The sequence below is a fragment of the Calliphora vicina genome, chromosome 2, assembly GCF_958450345.1.
Source record: "Calliphora vicina chromosome 2, idCalVici1.1, whole genome shotgun sequence".
In the NCBI taxonomy this organism is placed as follows: domain Eukaryota; kingdom Metazoa; phylum Arthropoda; class Insecta; order Diptera; family Calliphoridae; genus Calliphora; species Calliphora vicina.
In genome coordinates, this window is record NC_088781.1 from 33,384,868 (window position 1) to 33,402,356 (window position 17,489).

Consider the following 17,489-nt stretch of genomic DNA (forward strand, 5'->3'; position numbering starts at 1 on the left):
CAAAACAAACGACAAGAACGACGAAAACAAAAACGCACATTTAGTTTGTGTCTTGACCACGTTAATTTAGGAATAAAAAAACTAAATAAAGAACATAAAAAAAATAGTCATATTAAATGTTTTGCCTTGTTTTTTTGTTTCTAAAGAGAGTTTCCAGAAAAACGATCTCATAAAAAACCCATCTTTCATTGCTCATTTTGCACAAAGAAATATGATGAAGCAGAAAAAAAACGCCAATAACAACAAATACAACAACAACAAGATATGTACACATATAAACAGAGCATTGGAGCACAGAGACATAAAATAAAAATAAAATCAAAACAATAAAAGCAACACCATTACTAAACAACGACTATAATATAGCAGCGGCAGCAACAACTAATACACAGCACACACTCTCACACATGCAACTAACAACAAGTAAGAAAGTATGGTCGGTCAAGCCCGACCATATAATACCCTACACTAAGTAAAAGAGCAAAAAATTTTTTCTTTTAAAATTTCAATAATTTATATTTTTGAGTGATTTTCGGAAGTGGGGTTATATGGGGGCTATGACCAATTATGGACCGATCACCATGAAATTAGGTCATGTGATTTATGTCTATATTAAAGTTAACTATGTTGAATTTTGTGTGTTTACCAACATTTTTAAGCGATTTATGCACGTTAAAGTGATTTTCGGAAGCGAGTCTATATGGGAGCTATGACTAATTATGGACCGATCGTAACAAAATTTGGTGACATGAATTTTGTGTATATAAAACTTATTTGGAGTGGAATTTGTGGAGATACATGTATAAATTAAACATTTATGACCGATAAAGTCAAATTTCGGGAGGACATTTGTATGGGGGCTAGGTGAAATAATGGACCGATTTCAGCCAGTTTCAATAGGCTTGGTCCTTGGCCCGAAGAAATAATATGTACCAAATTTGATCGAAATATCTTCCAAATTGCGACCTGTACTCTGCGCACAAGGTTTACATGGACAGCCAGCCAGCCAGCCAGCCAGCCAGCCAGCCAGCCAACCAGACGGACGGACGGACGGACATCGCTTAATCGACTCAGAAAGTGATTCTAAGTCGATCGGTATACTTTAAGGTGGGTGTTAGGCTAATATTTTTGGGCGTTACAAACATCTGCACAAACGCATTATACCCTCCCCACTATGGTGGTGTAGGGTATAACAACATTTAACTCGCAGAACTAGAGAAGGAACAAAAACAGAAGGAATTCTTTTGTAGAAGATACAAATAACAACAACAATAATAAAAAAAATAAAGAAAAAACTTTAAAAACTGGTTTCAAATTAATATGATCACTACACTTTACTACGATCATAAGCAGCCAGGCAATAGCGCAATAAGCAGCAACGTAAGCGGCAGTTACAGCTTCAACTCGACTTCATTCTCAATTTTATAGATGTCTGTTGTTATTTAAATGCCCTACGTAATGCTTTAGTGCCAGCATTTTAAATAGTTTTGAAAATATGAAAACTTAAACAAAAGATTTAAGAAACAAACTTGATTTACGTCAAAGATTCAAAAGAATTGATTCTAAATTCAATTTTCATAATCAAATTAAAATATGGGACATTTCATTTTCAAAACTATCTTTAGTTTTTTTTTAGTTTTTAAAATATCGCGGTTTTAATTTTTTTGTTTTTTTGTAACCACAAATATTTTTTATTGGTTGAATGGAATGTTCCGTAAGGACTCAAAAACTGCTGGACCGATTTTGATGAAATTTTCAGGGAGTCTTCAGAATAGCCTAGCGGGTGTCACTGTAAAGTCAGATTATTTATTTTCGGTCTATGGGCGGAGAGGCGTGGCAAAATCAAATTTTTAAATTATACCGCTAATGACATCAAAACAAATATTTTGTCAAAAAAAAGATTATGTGAATAATTGTTGATTGAACTTTTCTTCAACTCTCATAGATAGTTTATATACAGACCAATTATGAAAATAAAATTCCCCGGGAGATTTTTATCTTTTCTTTTTTTAACATAGAATTTGAATAGGAAAAATGAGAAAAGGGAAAAAGCTCCCGGGGAATTTTTTTCATAATTGGGCTGATAGTTTCCAATATACAGGCATTCAAGGTCAGTGATTGTGGCAAAAAAACATTGTCAAACTAAATTTTCGAAAAAAAATTAATTTTGTCCAAAAAAAAAAATTTTAACAAAAACAAAATTTGTCGACCTAAAAAAAATAGTTTTTTCATTCGAGAAATAAATGTTTGTTTGTCATTCCCAACGTTCAAACAATAAAAATTTTAATTCACAGTGGTGGACTGTGAACCTAATGATCCGGTACATACCAAATTTTGCTATTGTTCGATAAAATAAGGAGGCCGCGGTTAATAAGGTGCAACATTGTACTATAAAAGTTCTTTTATATTATCAATCGATGACAAACAATACTATTTACTCTTCCATGAATAAGAAATTTTCATGTGAAATCTATTTAAAAAAAAATATATTTTGAATAGCTCTCCGCATTCCACTTTTAATACTGACCATTTAGTCACTGACTGCATTTACTTTGCGTTAATTGCATTGTTGATCAGCTAAAAAGCTATAAGTTAAATCAAATTAGTAAATAACAAGGGTTTTGGAATTTTTTGCAAGAATAAAATTGGTTTACAAATTATTTTAAGATAAAATTTATAAAAATGACACCAAAAAAAACAGGCATTGGTGAAAACGCAACCAAATCACGGAAGATCCGGGAAAGAAGAGCAGCTGAAACAAGACTTTCAAGGACGTACTGATTGGAGCAATGAACAAACTTTGCTCACATTGCGGCGTTTTGAAGTTCTCTAAGGAATCCCCGGGAATGTGATATTCGAAGAGTTGATGATGATGCGAAGTTTCTTCAAATTTATTTAACTGGAAATGAAGCTACAGAAGCCGAATGCTATCGACTAACATGTGTGTGCATTTGCTGCAAGATCATTTTGCCGAAACATTCTTAAACCAAATACCAAAATTCCAATCGATCCCGCCACAAATGATATTTCATTCCCGCCGAACTTTTGCCAATGCAAATGAATATTCAAGTTGTTGTCGACAAGGTATTCCCAATTCTTACAAAAAAAACTACAAAAATTCAAATTGAACGTGTAATTTTGGCATCAACAAATTATGATTTCAACAAGCTCAATGAGCAAATTCAATTGAAACTACCTGGTGAAACAATGAAACACAAATCAATTGACACAGTAATGAATGAAGATCAAGCCGTCAATTATCCTACTGAATTTTTGAATTCATTGGAACCAGCCGTCATCATTGGTGGCAGATTCAAAGTCGAGGACATACTGATTCCATGCATGCCGATGATTTTCGTTTTGTCTTGCCTCTGCTATAACCATTAACAAAATACAAGGCTAATCGTTGACTATTGCTGGCTTATATCTGAAAAATTCATGTTTTTTTACCAAATAATTTATATATTTTTACTCCAAATAAAAAATCAAGAAACATGGTATATCCCCTGGCCTAAAGATGAATTCAAAAATATAATATCCCAGAAACTCGTTGTGTAAAATATTAGGATGATAGGATAACGCTAACTGGTGCCGCAACGACGCTGAAGTTTTGAGGTGCATTTACGAAAATTATACATGATTCTATGTGTGTTTTTTACTAACCAGCTATTCTGAGATTGTTTTGCAGGGTTAATTTTAATTTGTCTTCTGTTTTTGTAAATACTAGACTTTGTGTTATATTTTTCTTAAGTTTCATCTAAATCGGCAGAAAAATAACATTTCGCTTGTTTCCATGAGAAATTCCAAATATTGAAAAAAAATAGTTTTTCTCGAAAATCTCAAAATTTAAATCGCAGGTACGGAAAAACTATAGGAGGTATTTTCATACTTTTTTTCATATTTTTATTCCCTATTATGTTCTCAATAAATCCCAATGTGATGATCAACAAATTTTGAAATTTGTTTAACAAAATTTTTAAAAATTTTAAATTGGAGTTTTGAAACTGCCTTTAAAAAAATTAATTTTTTTTTGTCATACCAGCGAATAGGTTAACGGTATCCAACGAAGACAAAAACTCATATACAAGTAAATATGGATATATTCTAAGTAAAAATAAGCTTTTATTTTAATATTTCTCAAAATATGTTAATTTTGTTTCTACATTTCTTGTTCTAGTGGCCTGAGACACGTTAATGGCCTGGCGATTTTTTAATAACTTTAACATTTTTTAACCACTTTTTGTCTTTTATATCTTATTAGAGACAATTACGTGTACATTTCGATTCTTTTAAATTAAATTGCAAGTAATTATTTAATGCCAAACATTTTACAGAAACTGAAAAAATTGCATTTTTTCCCCTTGTAAATGCACCTCAAAACTAAATCGCTAAGTCGGCGACAAGGTAAAATTTTTTTTGGTGGTATTTTAGGTCAATACGAAAGTTTTCAGCGGGTATGCGTCAAAAAAAACGATATCGAAAAATAAGGGACACACTAGTACATATCTGTCATTTATTCTCACTAAGTTATTGAATATTATAGTGTAAACAACAAATAGGTTTTGCTTCGAAAATGTCGAATTTTGTACCAACATATGCTTTACTTCTTTAATTTGAAAAAAGTACCGCTGAACACTGCGCACAGTGGGGGAACTGAGAAAAAAGTGGAAATAAATCTGTAACTTCTAAACAAATAGACCGATTTTAATAAAATTACCCATGACTATAGAGGAGATATTGATAAGTTTAAGTTTTTAACTTGGGCTTATTACATTACGGGGGGCCGAGTCACAATGCCGCAAAGTGGGGTATATGCGGCCAGACATGAAACCGTAATATTCCATCATAACAACACTCGGCTAGATGTTGCAATACCTATTAAAAAGTTTTTAGAATGAATTGGTTGGGAAGTTTTGCCCGTCCGACTACTGTTTATTTCTATCGATGCAGAATGCTCTCTCTGGGATACGTTTCACACAGTATGCGATATTGGCTTGATTTTTTCTTGGCCTCAAAAGATGAGCAGTTCTTTTGGCTCGGAATCCATATGTTACCAGAAATCTGGAAAAATGTTATAGCTAACAATAGAAAATACTTTGAATAAATTTATATTGTAAAAAATTTTCAAAATAAAACCTAAAAATTGGAACAAATCTCGCATTTTTAAGTCATACACCAATATTGTTTGACATCAAATTCAATTAGACTAAAACGTATTAAATAAAATAATTAAGTATTGATTAAACCATTACCAAGGTATACGTTTCAAAAAGAACTAAAAGCTTTTAATAACAATTATAATAGGTATTTCCACTTACATAGCCAAAAATCACAGATTTTTGTTCAATACAATGAACTCAAATATTATAAAGCTCAGGCATGTGCAGATAGGAATACAAAACTAAATTTATCTACAGTAGTATGCAGTAGACAGCATTTGGAAGATTGTTGGGTGACTAATCAACAAACTTCATCTTTTTCGACTAGTTTTGATGACCTAAAACTGATTAATAGTTGCACGCTTAAAAAATAATTCGAAAATGATTCCCATTTATGATTGAAAAGTGATTAAATTGCTCATTATTAAATTAATGGAAACTAATCAGAAGAGGGTTCCATAAAATACTCATTTAGGATACCGACAAAAGTATCATTTGTGATCAGAAAATGAGCGCATATTCCAGCATTTTAATGGCGCTGAAGTATCAAAAATGACTTGAATTTTATTAAAATTTTCAAAAAATGCTAGCTGGGGAAGTACGATTGCGTAATAATGGATGATTTAACATATGGTTTAGAAAAACTGCCAGTATATTGCAGGATAATACGTTTGCAAAACATATAGCCCTGATCTGAAGGCATCAAGATCATTGAAAACTAAAACAAAAATTATAAATACTAAAATTATTTTTACAGAAGAAAATCAAAACCTTTATGACTGGTGAAATTTACAGAGACAAGTTTTCCAAAAAAAAAAAACATCACTATGCAAGGGATACGATTAAATGGAATAGATACTTCGAAATCAATTTTCTACCAAAGAAAGACAATCTACAAAATTTTCCATAATTGCAAAAACTAGATTAATTACTTGGTCAATTATAAAACGGAATTTAAAGAATAGAGGAATGACAGTGTTAACTGTAGAAGATATCTGTATTAAGAGGAATTTGGCAACCAAAAGATTGTATAAATGTCTTTTGAATTTGGAAATGAATAAATTCGAGAAAAAAGTGAGATGTTTTGATATTTTCTTTTTTTTTCTAATCAAGTTGCTACGATTTTTAACCTTTATATAAAATTAGTTAAATCATACGAAAGTGCATTTAATCAAATTTCGATATTTCTGAAAAGATCTTTGAGTAAATTTAATATGGAAACAAAAGACTTAAAACACATACCTACAAAAAAGTGAGAAATATTCAGCTTCAATTATAATTTCCACTGAAAATCCACAGCACCGTACAGCTTCAGACATTCGTCTTGACTTCATTCTAACTTTAACATTAATTTTATTGTTTTTAAAGTTTTTGTTTTTATTGTTATTTTATGTTGTTTTTTTTTTCTTCTTCATCCCATAGTTTGTTGTTATTCTTATAATTCTTAATGATGTTGTTGTTTTCTTCGGCATCATTCGTATTTAAAGAATTCAAAAACAACCAACCAAACCAAAAACAAAATAATAATAACAATTTATACTCTCTCACGTGGGTATAGGTTGTATACAGAGAACACACATTAAATCTAAGCAGAAAAATTAAAAGAATTAAAATATCTCTCTATATTAGCTCTCTCTCACACTCACTCTCGGTATAGCCATCATTCGCTCAAGTTTAATCACACGCAATTTGATGATGGAAACAAAAAGTAGTAAAACGATGACAACAAATCGTAATAATTGTTATTTGGGAATTGGGGAAATGAAAGAAAATTGTTTCTATTTTACCTGTTAGAAAATTGTCTATTATTATCTATCAGTTTGTTTTTCTTTTTTTTTGTTGTATTTTGTCATTATTCTTCTTTTGTGCTGTTTCATTGCATTTCTTCAAAAGCGTAGTGTAGTCAATATATCCGCTGGTTTATATTCTTACTACTAATTTATATTAAAAAAAAAGGAGGGAAGAAAAAGAAGGCATTGCGTTAAACAATTTGTGACAAACTTAGAAACAAAACAAACACTGGCAACTGGTACTTTTAAAAACTAACGATAGACAGTGGGACTGATTGGAAAAAATCAAATGCATTTATAACTTTAGTAAAAAAAACTGGCAATATCAATATTTTATAGCAAATATTTATTATTACTCTTGCTTATTGCATTTTCCGGTAAATTTGTGAGTTCGTATTCAACAATTTACAAATGTGTGATTAAAATTAGTTCGTTTTGAAATACTTCATAAAAGATATTTGATGTGAACCAGTCTGATATCAGAAATCTTAAATCTATGACAAATTCATCTTGAATTTTTTAAATCTCTAAACTTATTCTCTTGTTATTCAAAGCCTTGTACCATTTAAATTTTATATAGCCTGGCCCACAGTGCCGCAACCCAAAAGACATTGTAAATTGATCTGTTTGACATTCATTATCATAACAATAGAAATTCTTATTTTTAAGTTTTTATCATCTTTTGCTGGTTTTTATACTCACTTAAGTGTGTGTATGGTTTTAAATGTACGTTTCTAGAAATCTATTTATTTATTTTAGTTTTAATGATTAAATTACAACCACCACCGTCAAACAAATTGTTTTAAGATGAAGAATTTTTTCGGTATCATTGAGTGGTGTTTCTTGAAAAATATTTGTTTTATTTGGTTTTTAAAAAGGAAATAAAAATGTTAAATGGTATTGAGAGATAATTCGTAAATAACTAGTTTTAGTTTTTTGCTTAAGTCGTATTAGGTTGTGATGAATTTATAAATTATTGAAATAGAAATTTCCTGATCTATAAAACAAAAAAGATTTTACAACTTTAAATCGTTGAAAATTTAAATAAAACACTTTTATTGTAGTTTATTTTATAGCCTAAAGATAAACATTAGTAATAAATTAAAATAATGACTATATTTGTAGTTTAGGAGTACCAATAGACTATCGACTACATAGATTTAAAATGGCTGACATTTTCTCACGCAAAAAAACCTGCCAAGATATAATCAGCCCTATTCTATAAAACGAGCCTCGTGTATTGAAGATGATGAATAACTTAAAATAAAGTGCCATACATAGCTAAGGATTAATAAAACTGTTTTCTAACATATGTATATTATCAGAATTTCTGGTCAAAATGCATTAAACATTCCCAAAATATAAGAAAATAGATATAATGAGAACGGGAATCGGTAGTTCTTTTATTTCACGAATATTTACGAGTTTATATTCTACGCACAGTGAAAAATGTTGTTCATTTTCGGATCCAAATAGGGTTTTTAATTTCCCGACATTTTTTGATTCCAGGGAATCGGTAAAATTTTTCTCTACATTCCCGGGTACCCGGCTCTTCCCGAAATATATAATAATACTGTTATATTATAACAAAATTTCATATAAAAACTTAGTGTTATAATCATTATATATAGAGCTTTGTATTAAAAATGTCAGCCTTGCATTTCATAAATCCATTCCCAATATCTAATTCTTAAGCTTCCTTCAAAAGCCTCATTTAAATTGAATTAATTTTGAAGTTAACTAATAACAGAATTTGTTCAAACTTTGAATGATTAAATTTTTGTTGATTCAAATCTACTACAAATTGAGTTAAATGTTTTTTATTCATTCAGTTTAATTTAGCTTTTAATAATTTTCAAAATGAATTGAAAAAAATTTCTTAAGAAATTCAATACATTTAACAGAATAGTTAAGAGATAAAATTTATGTTGATCTAGAAAATTTACAAATTATTGGATTCAAAGTAGGGGCCTTTGTTCTACTAGTGTTTTCTAGAATAATTCGCACGGGTCCATCTTGGCATTGAAGATTATTCACCTTTATTTCTAGATCGTGCAGTTTTCCATATGCTTTTTTAAATGTTCATTCGAAAAACCGCAAATAAATAATAATAAGCGGTCTATTATTGCCGAGATATAAACGAAAAACTGTAAAAACAAACGTTTACCTTTTTATTAAAAAAAATAGAGTTCTAACTTGTTTTCTTTGCAGTTTCGTCAGTTTTTAATTCCCGGGAATCGGGTAGTGAAAAATTGGCAAAATTCCCGGGAAATTTGTACCGGGAATTCCCGGGATAAAAACCCTAGATCCAAAATCTGTAACTTTTGAATGGATGAATATTTTTATAAGATTCAGTTTTTTGTTGAATAGATGGCACTTTAAGCTCTAATTTGTATTTTGAACCATAAAAATCGAATCATAATAAAAAAATTTATGATCGGTTAAAAATAAATTTTTCATTTTTTTTTTAGTTTTTGTTTCAAAGTGATATGTTAGGGTTTTTATATGTATAAAAGAGGTGTTTTCTCATTAGTTTCAATTGTATTAACAACTGACATTTGTTAATACCTTTTTAGCTTAGATTGTTTTAGAAAATAACAACCTTCGGTCAGTAGATTTTTAAGCCCCCATATTTACAAGGGCCAAAGGTTGCATTTTTTTAAAAAACATGTTCAGCTGCAGTAGAGTTAAAATAAAATTTCATTTCAAATATAAAATACTTAAAAAATGCTTTCGGTTTAAAACCGTTTCAAAGAAATACCCTCAAAATTTTGAGTTATTTTGAAAAAACTGTAGTACTTTAGTACCTATAACTCACACATTTTTAGACTGATTTCAAAATTTTAAACAACGAATTTTTCATAAAATGTATACAAAAAATGTATATTTCAAGAAATTATGTAAGTTTTTATAAAAAGTTTCGTCTTTTTTAATATTTTTTCGTAATTTTCCAAATTCAACAATAGTCATTTTAATTTTTTTCTATGTAAACCTATTTTTTGCACAGTGTTTTAAAGACAGTTTTATATAGAAAAATATGAGACATTACTTCTTAAAATCGGTTTATATTTGCAAAAGTTATTAAACTCTAAAAAAGTTCGAATAAGTTTAGCTTGTAAATTAAAAACTGTACAAATTTTTGTTTTATAGACTCAGGTCTCGTTTTATGCGGATTCAAATTTATGCGGTTTTCAAATTAATTTTTTTTTAGAATATTGAAATTTTAAATGTTTTTTAAAGCTTTTTTACCGATTTGAAATTAAACCAAGTTTGCATCACTGGTATAATCGTTATAGTTTGTTTTTTTTACAAAATTAAATTCAGATACGGAAAGAGCATTAAAGATTTATCGCGGACTGACTAATCTATTTTCCGGTTAGCAAGAGTTGCATAAGCAAAGTTTAATGACAAATTATTTTGCAAGAAAAGAAACAATTGAAGCCCTAAAAATTCGTTGATGTCATTCCCTATTCACTATATTAATTAATAATATTTTACCATACGATGACAATAAGATTATATCATCTAATGATGAAAGTTACGTTGAACCAATTCCAAAACGATGCAGATTCAGTGATTCAGATTAATCATACATATTTACAGAATTTCCTGAAAAATTATTTTAGCTCATTTTTTTTGGACCATTTTCACTTTTTCTGTAATTAATGAATTAATATTATATTTTGGTTTATTTTTTTTAACGTATTTTGTTTTTATTGTTTAAGTAAATTAAATAAATATATTTTTGTTGATTTTTTTATGCGATTTTGTTCTAATTTTTTAATTAAAATTTGAATTTATGCGGTTTTTCACAATTTTGGAACGAATCATTAGTTTTTATATGATTTTTTTTGGAACGCATCTATCGCATAAAACTAGATCTGAGTGTATAGTTTTTTATTCATATGCGCTGGGGGAGAACATACTATATATGGTGTTAATGAAAAGTTGGATAACTTTTACAATTTTCATCCGATATGAAAAATTAAAACCATGTTTTGAACTAAATTTTCTTAATATATTGGTATATATTTTTTTTTCATATAAAAATAAGCAATGAAAAGCTACTAAAATCAAAAAAGTTGATAATTTTTTTTTTAATTTCTGAGTTGCTTAACATTTTTGCAAGGCATTTGTTTATAGGCACGAAAAGGCAGCTAGTTTTGATATATCTATTAGATAATAAATTAAACTTTATTTCTATGTTAAAACTAGATAAGCGGAAAATGGCACCAACAGTTAAAATCCTAGTCAAAGTTGCGTAGGTTAGACAAAAATCATTATATATTTCAAATGAATACATTTCGAATCTGCTTACAATATATCGTCCCCTTAATAAAACAATAGTGTATAATTTTTTTGCCATTTCGAAATAATTGAGTTTAAAAATTTTGTTTTAGTTCACATCTAGAACAAAGGTAATATTTCAATTAATCTTTTGAACCACTTTGTGGAAGTAGAATTTCACAAAATTTTGACCATATATTAAATCAATTATGTAGATTCTTATTATGAAAAAAAATGCTTATACACTATTGTTTTATTGAGGGGACGATATACAAAATTCATAACAAAAATAGAATCTGGAGAAGATACCTTTTCCAACAAGGTATATAACAATTCTAAAAAGAATAATTTTAAATATTAAAAATACGCTTTTGAATATGGTAACTCCCCAAATCTTTAAAGTCGAAAGTAGTGTAATAACTATAATTTCTGCAAATAATTATTGCTGGATATCTTAGCTTTACGATAGAATTTGTGATTTATAATCATTCGATTTTTTTGTGGGTTAATTTGAAGACAAAGTTATATGCCAACAATCCCACAACCACCCGTGCAGTGAAGGAGGAAATTCATCAATAAACAAGTAAGAGAGCTATATTCGGCTGTGCCGAATCTTATATACCCTTCACCAAATTATACTTTAAAATAAATTTTTTTAAATAATTTTTAGGTAAACAAAATTTAATTTTGTTTTTAATTGTTTTTCAAAATTTTTTTTTCGAAATTGTTTTTGAATTTTTTAAAAAATTTTTTTTTTGGAAAAAAAATTTATGACAAAAAAATTGTTTGATGAAAAAAAAATTCTTCCCTATTTTGACCCATTGTAGGTCCAACATACTATAGCCTTATCTACTTCGTTGCAATGGACTTGTAAATATCTATTATTAGATATCCATATTGTCTATATTAATGACTTAGTAATCCAGATATATGCAGATCAAAAATAGGTAAAAAATCGAGGTTGTCACGGTTTTTTGCTCATATCTCCGTTATTTATGGACCGATTTTGCTGATTTTAAATAGCAAACTTCTCGAAAGCATGTCTGACAGAATAATTGAAGATTTGAATCCCAAAGATATCTGGGGTCTTCAGAAAATTGAGTTCAACAGACAGACGGACAGACAGACGGACATGGCTTAATCGACTCCGCTATCTATATAAAAACAGCTTCATTTAGACTATTTCAAAATTGAATGATTTAATAAAAAAAAAATAATGATCTAAAGAAATATTGGGTGTTCTATTGGGTGTAGGACTTAAAAATGCGGAATTTTTCAATTACAAAATAAATTTATTCAAAGTATTGGCCTTTTTTGAGACCAAGAACGAACCAAGCCAATTTCATATACTCTGTTCTGAAGTGAATCGTATCCCAGAGAGAGCGTTCTGCATCGATCGAAACAAATAATAGTCGGCTGACCAAGGTCTACTAAACTACTTCTTTCTAAATAGTTATTGCAACATGTGGCCTAGCTTTGTCATGATGGAATATTATGGTTTCATGTCTGGCAGCATACTCTGGGCGTTTTTCGACCAATGCTCGCTTAAAACGAATCAATTGTGTTCAGTACAGATTCCTTGTGATGGCCTGGCCAAATTTCAGCAGCAGGACACTTTTGGCCCTACCAAATACAGAGCATTACCTTTGCGCCATGGATATTTGGTTTTGGTGTCGATTCGGCTGGTTGGCCTAGCTTCACATATGGTCTGTTATGCTTTAGGTTATCATAATGGATCCATTTTGCATCGGTAGTAATGATTCAGTTAAAAAATGATTTTCTCTTATAGCGTTCAAGTAGCATTTCAAACATATAAAATCGCATTTCAAGGTCTCTCAGCTTGAATTCGTATGATACCAAATTTCCCTGCTTTTGGCTGAAGCCTACTTCTTGCCAACGTTTTGGAATTGCTGATTGTGTATCTCCCCTTAATTTTTCGAGCTCTTGTTGAGTTTGACAACAATCTTCATGGAGTAATGCCTTCAATTCTTGGTATTCAAACTTATTTGGCTGGCCTGAGCGATATTTGTCTTCCGTGTCAAAATAACCACTTCTGATCCGAAGAAACCATCTGTCGCACGTTGTAACCGATGGAACACATGCACCATAAGCAATGGGTGTGCTGCAGTGGCACTATTTTCCAAATTAGAAAAGAAAACCAAAACTTCCCGCATATGACGTTTGTTGGCGCACAATTTCGAAGCAAGAAAAAACCTTGTTGTTTACACTATAATGTTCAAAACCTTCCAAATGACACATAAGTTATTAAAAACAAAAATCGCGTTGAAAAGATACGTTATCTATTATAAATTCCGCACTTTTATGTTATACACCCAATACTATAAGAGAATAGGCTGTCGCGTACGATATGTCACGAACGATATTAAATTTTATTTATTATAAAATCATCGAGACAGTAAAAATGTTTGGTTTAGTGTAAGAAATTAAATGAAGAAAAAACACTTGTCACTTGTTCAAAGATCATAATTTCCGTTTTCTGTCACGTACGATAAACCCTTATTTCGCTCGATATTTTGTACAACAATGTTCCGAAAGTACTTATTCTTTTAAAATCTTTTACTCTGAATGGATCATAAAGACCAAATTAATTTTCATTAAAAATTTCTACAAAATCTATTCCATTCTATAGGTACGTAAAAATGTTACGTACGATGACCTGAAAATGTTCATATGTCAATAAATACATAGGTTAGTATTTAAATTAGAAAATATTTCGAAAAATTTAAGTAACCGTCTCTGTAGATTCCCATGCGGAATTGTCTTTCGTATTACTAACTGAGCATAAATTCGTATAATCGATGTCGAACGTTTGTTGTAGCTACTAGCATTGAATAAGTTAGTATAAAAATTTTTAATTTTTTTAACTCTTGTGAATTTTTATTTTTTTAATAATTCCATGTTTTTGAAGACACAATTGCATAAAAATTAGCTGGAAATTTTATAGAGATTTTAACTATTTTACAACTAATTTAATGATTTAAAGATGGCATTACAATATCAATACTTCGTCTATGTGTCTTATGGTTAGCATATCTAAGCACAATATGAAAGTGTCTCTTTATTAAATAAAAAAACTTTATTCCTTTAAATTGTCTACAATGACGTTTGTCCTTTTTTGCGCAACCATAATTGAAATATATTAAAGATCTAATAAGCATAAATAAATAAAATGCCTACTAATGGCCGGACTATAATGTACGAGAGTATCAGTTTTAGTTTTATAAACAAATCACGTTCATTGCTTAACTCTTTCGTTTTGATATATGAAATACTACTACTACAACAACAAAAAAAACCATTCACTTTATTATGAAATTAAATACCAACCAGCTCTTCTTATTAGAAAAGAATTTCTTTATTTATTATTGTGTCTTAAGTTAGGAAAAGTAATTATTTAATATATGAGTGTTTAAACACGTACACAGCCATACGAACACTACGTGAACAGAGAAACAAGCTACAATATAACAAAAACTAAAACGAAAAAAATAAATAAAAACTAAATAAAATAGTATAGATCAAACAACAAATACACATCATTATTAATCTGTTTAACCCCTAACAGTAACATAATAACCAATACTTAATGAAAACGTTTTTCATTATATTTCTTGTTGTAACAATGTACATGTCTACACAAACATATCTCGTACACATAAATACACACACTCTTAGTAACTAGTATACGCAACATCCTCATATGAACACACTTTTTGTTTAGAGAGAAGTGTATTTTTCTTCAGCATCATCATCATCGTAGTCGTCGTCGTCCTCATCATATGTACACTACTTCATCTGTTATGTTTATCTTGTTAAGTTGCTTAAATTTTTTTTAAGTTTTTGTTCCTTAGTTCTACTCCATAGAGATTTTGTTTTCTGTTAATGTGTTTTTTCTTACTACTACAAACATACACACAGTCACACTAGTATGGCAAATGTAGGCTTTACCACCACCATTAAGTTTGGTTTGATATACCCTACACCAACATAGTGGAGAGGGTATATTCCGTTCGTGCTGATGTTTGTAACGCCCTAAATTATTACTCCAACACCCATCTTAAAGAATGCCATCGACTCAGAATCTCATTCTGAGCTGATTAAACGATATCTGTCTGTCCGTCTGTATGGCTGGATGTCCTTGTTAAGCTTGTACCAAAAGTACAGGTCGCAATTTTCAATATACTTCGATAAAATTTGGCAAATACATTTTTATCGGCCTAAGAACAAAGCCTACAGAATTTGGCTGATATCGGTGTGGTGCCTCTAAAACAAACACTTTACAAAAATAGACTAGTCACATAAAAACTGTAACAAATAAAACTTTTTTAAAAATAATCACTTTTTCAATTGCTTTTTAATTTGAATTAATAAAGAATCTTTTTTATAAAATATATTGTTGTTCTTTTTATTAAAAAACTAAATATGTGCCAACAAATTAGATGCCAACTTCAGAATTCGATTTTTCACCTCTACTATTGAATTCTCCTCATTTGGAAATTTTAAGAGTCGCTGTTAAAGCACCACCATTTTGGCGTTCAGATTGCTTTGGAATCGCAGTATATAATGGCTGCTGTTACTCAGGACGCAATGAAATTTCATACAATTGTGGCATCAAAACATCCTCGAGAAAGTGCTGCTAGCATGTATGAAACCTTGAAAGCAAAACTCACTACTTCATTTTCCGACTCTATAGATATTATTATTATTATTAGTGAGGCTCTACGCACTGCGACCCAAAGGATCTTCTGTGCAGCCTAGATTTATTTCAACCTAATAGATTTAGGCTACGTATAAAGCCAAGTATTCTATTAGGTGAGAGATCAATTACGTCCCCCGGGGCCATTAAGGCCCTTCCGAGCCATTTAGTTCTGCATATTCCAGCATTGGGCAGTCACATAGCACATGTTCAGAGGTTTCGGCATGAAGTCCGCAGAACCTGCACTGTTCATTCTCAACATTACCTAACATAAATTGGTGATACCTCAAACCACAGTGTCCGGTGAATAATCCAGTAAGTATCCTCAAGTCACCCTTTCCGAGCGAAAGCAACGACTGGGATCTACGTCTGGATAGGGTGATGAATCGTTTGGATTGTCTTAGACCTGGTAGATTACCCCAAAAACGGGCAAATTCCGATTCAACCCAAGAACGAATACGTTCCATAGTGTATCCACGTGGGATGCCAAAGAACGGTTCAGGACCTATAAACGAGCGTCGAGCGCCCCTGTTGGCAAGACAATCAGCACGTTCATTGCCAGCGTGACCTTCATGGCCAGGTACCCAACACAGTATAAATTCATTGTGTGTGCCGAGTTCATTCAAGGATGTCAAGCAGTCCATGACCACACCAGACTTCACTTCATATGATGATAATGCTCTAAGAGCAGCCTGGCTATCAGGCATAACAAATATTATATTATCACTTAGTCTCCTTCTTAAGCACTCGTTGGAGCATATAAGGATGGCGTAAATCTCCGCCTGAAATATTGATGGGAATGTTCCCATTGGGATACCCCTTTGAAAATTGGGACCATAGATACCAGGCCCAGTGTCACCATTTGCCTGTTTGGAACCATCAGTAAACCATACTTGATCGGCATTATTTTTCCACCATGTTTGGTTTAACCACTTGTCCCTTTCAGGTATAAGGACCCTAAACATCCTATTTAACACCAGAGTTGGTGACGTATGGTCAGATATTGCAATACTAGGATCATTTTCAAAGATGCCTAGAATGCGCATATGCCCAACCAGATCTCCCGGCATTACATGGGATATTCCCGGTAATCTGGATGCACTCCTATAGGCCTCTTCCATTACCAATAAATGTAAGGGTGGGATGTGTAGGATTGCACCCAGAGGATGAGTGGGACAGCTCCTCATGGACCCGGTAATAGAGACACAGATGAGGCGATATACCTTATCAAGTAAAGCTCTTGCAGTCACCTGTTCTACCTTTCTCCACCATGCCAATGCAGCATAAGTAATTATTGGCCTAATTACCGTAATAAAAGACCAGTAAATCATCTTCGGTTTTAACCCCCACGTTCTACTAAAAAGACGCTGGCAGGCATATATTGCCCTAGTGGCCTTTTTGATAGGCCACCCAAGATATTTAACTTCCTTAGAAAACCCTATAGATGTGCCATTCAATGTAGGCTCTATGAGTCTTATAACTCTATAGATAAGAGTCTCAAGAAACTTTGGACAGAATTCAGACAGAAAACCATCA

At 31.0% G+C, this 17,489-nt stretch overlaps 1 protein-coding gene across 1 annotated transcript; it reads right to left on the bottom strand.

Annotated features, from left to right (window-relative positions):
* Positions 1-16,099: 16,099 nt before the first annotated feature.
* On the bottom strand, positions 16,100-17,074 carry LOC135950378 (uncharacterized). Its single transcript, XM_065499925.1, has one exon. It carries the CDS (start codon positions 17,072-17,074, stop codon positions 16,100-16,102), a length of 975 nt encoding a protein of 324 aa, XP_065355997.1.
* Positions 17,075-17,489: the final 415 nt, after the last annotated feature.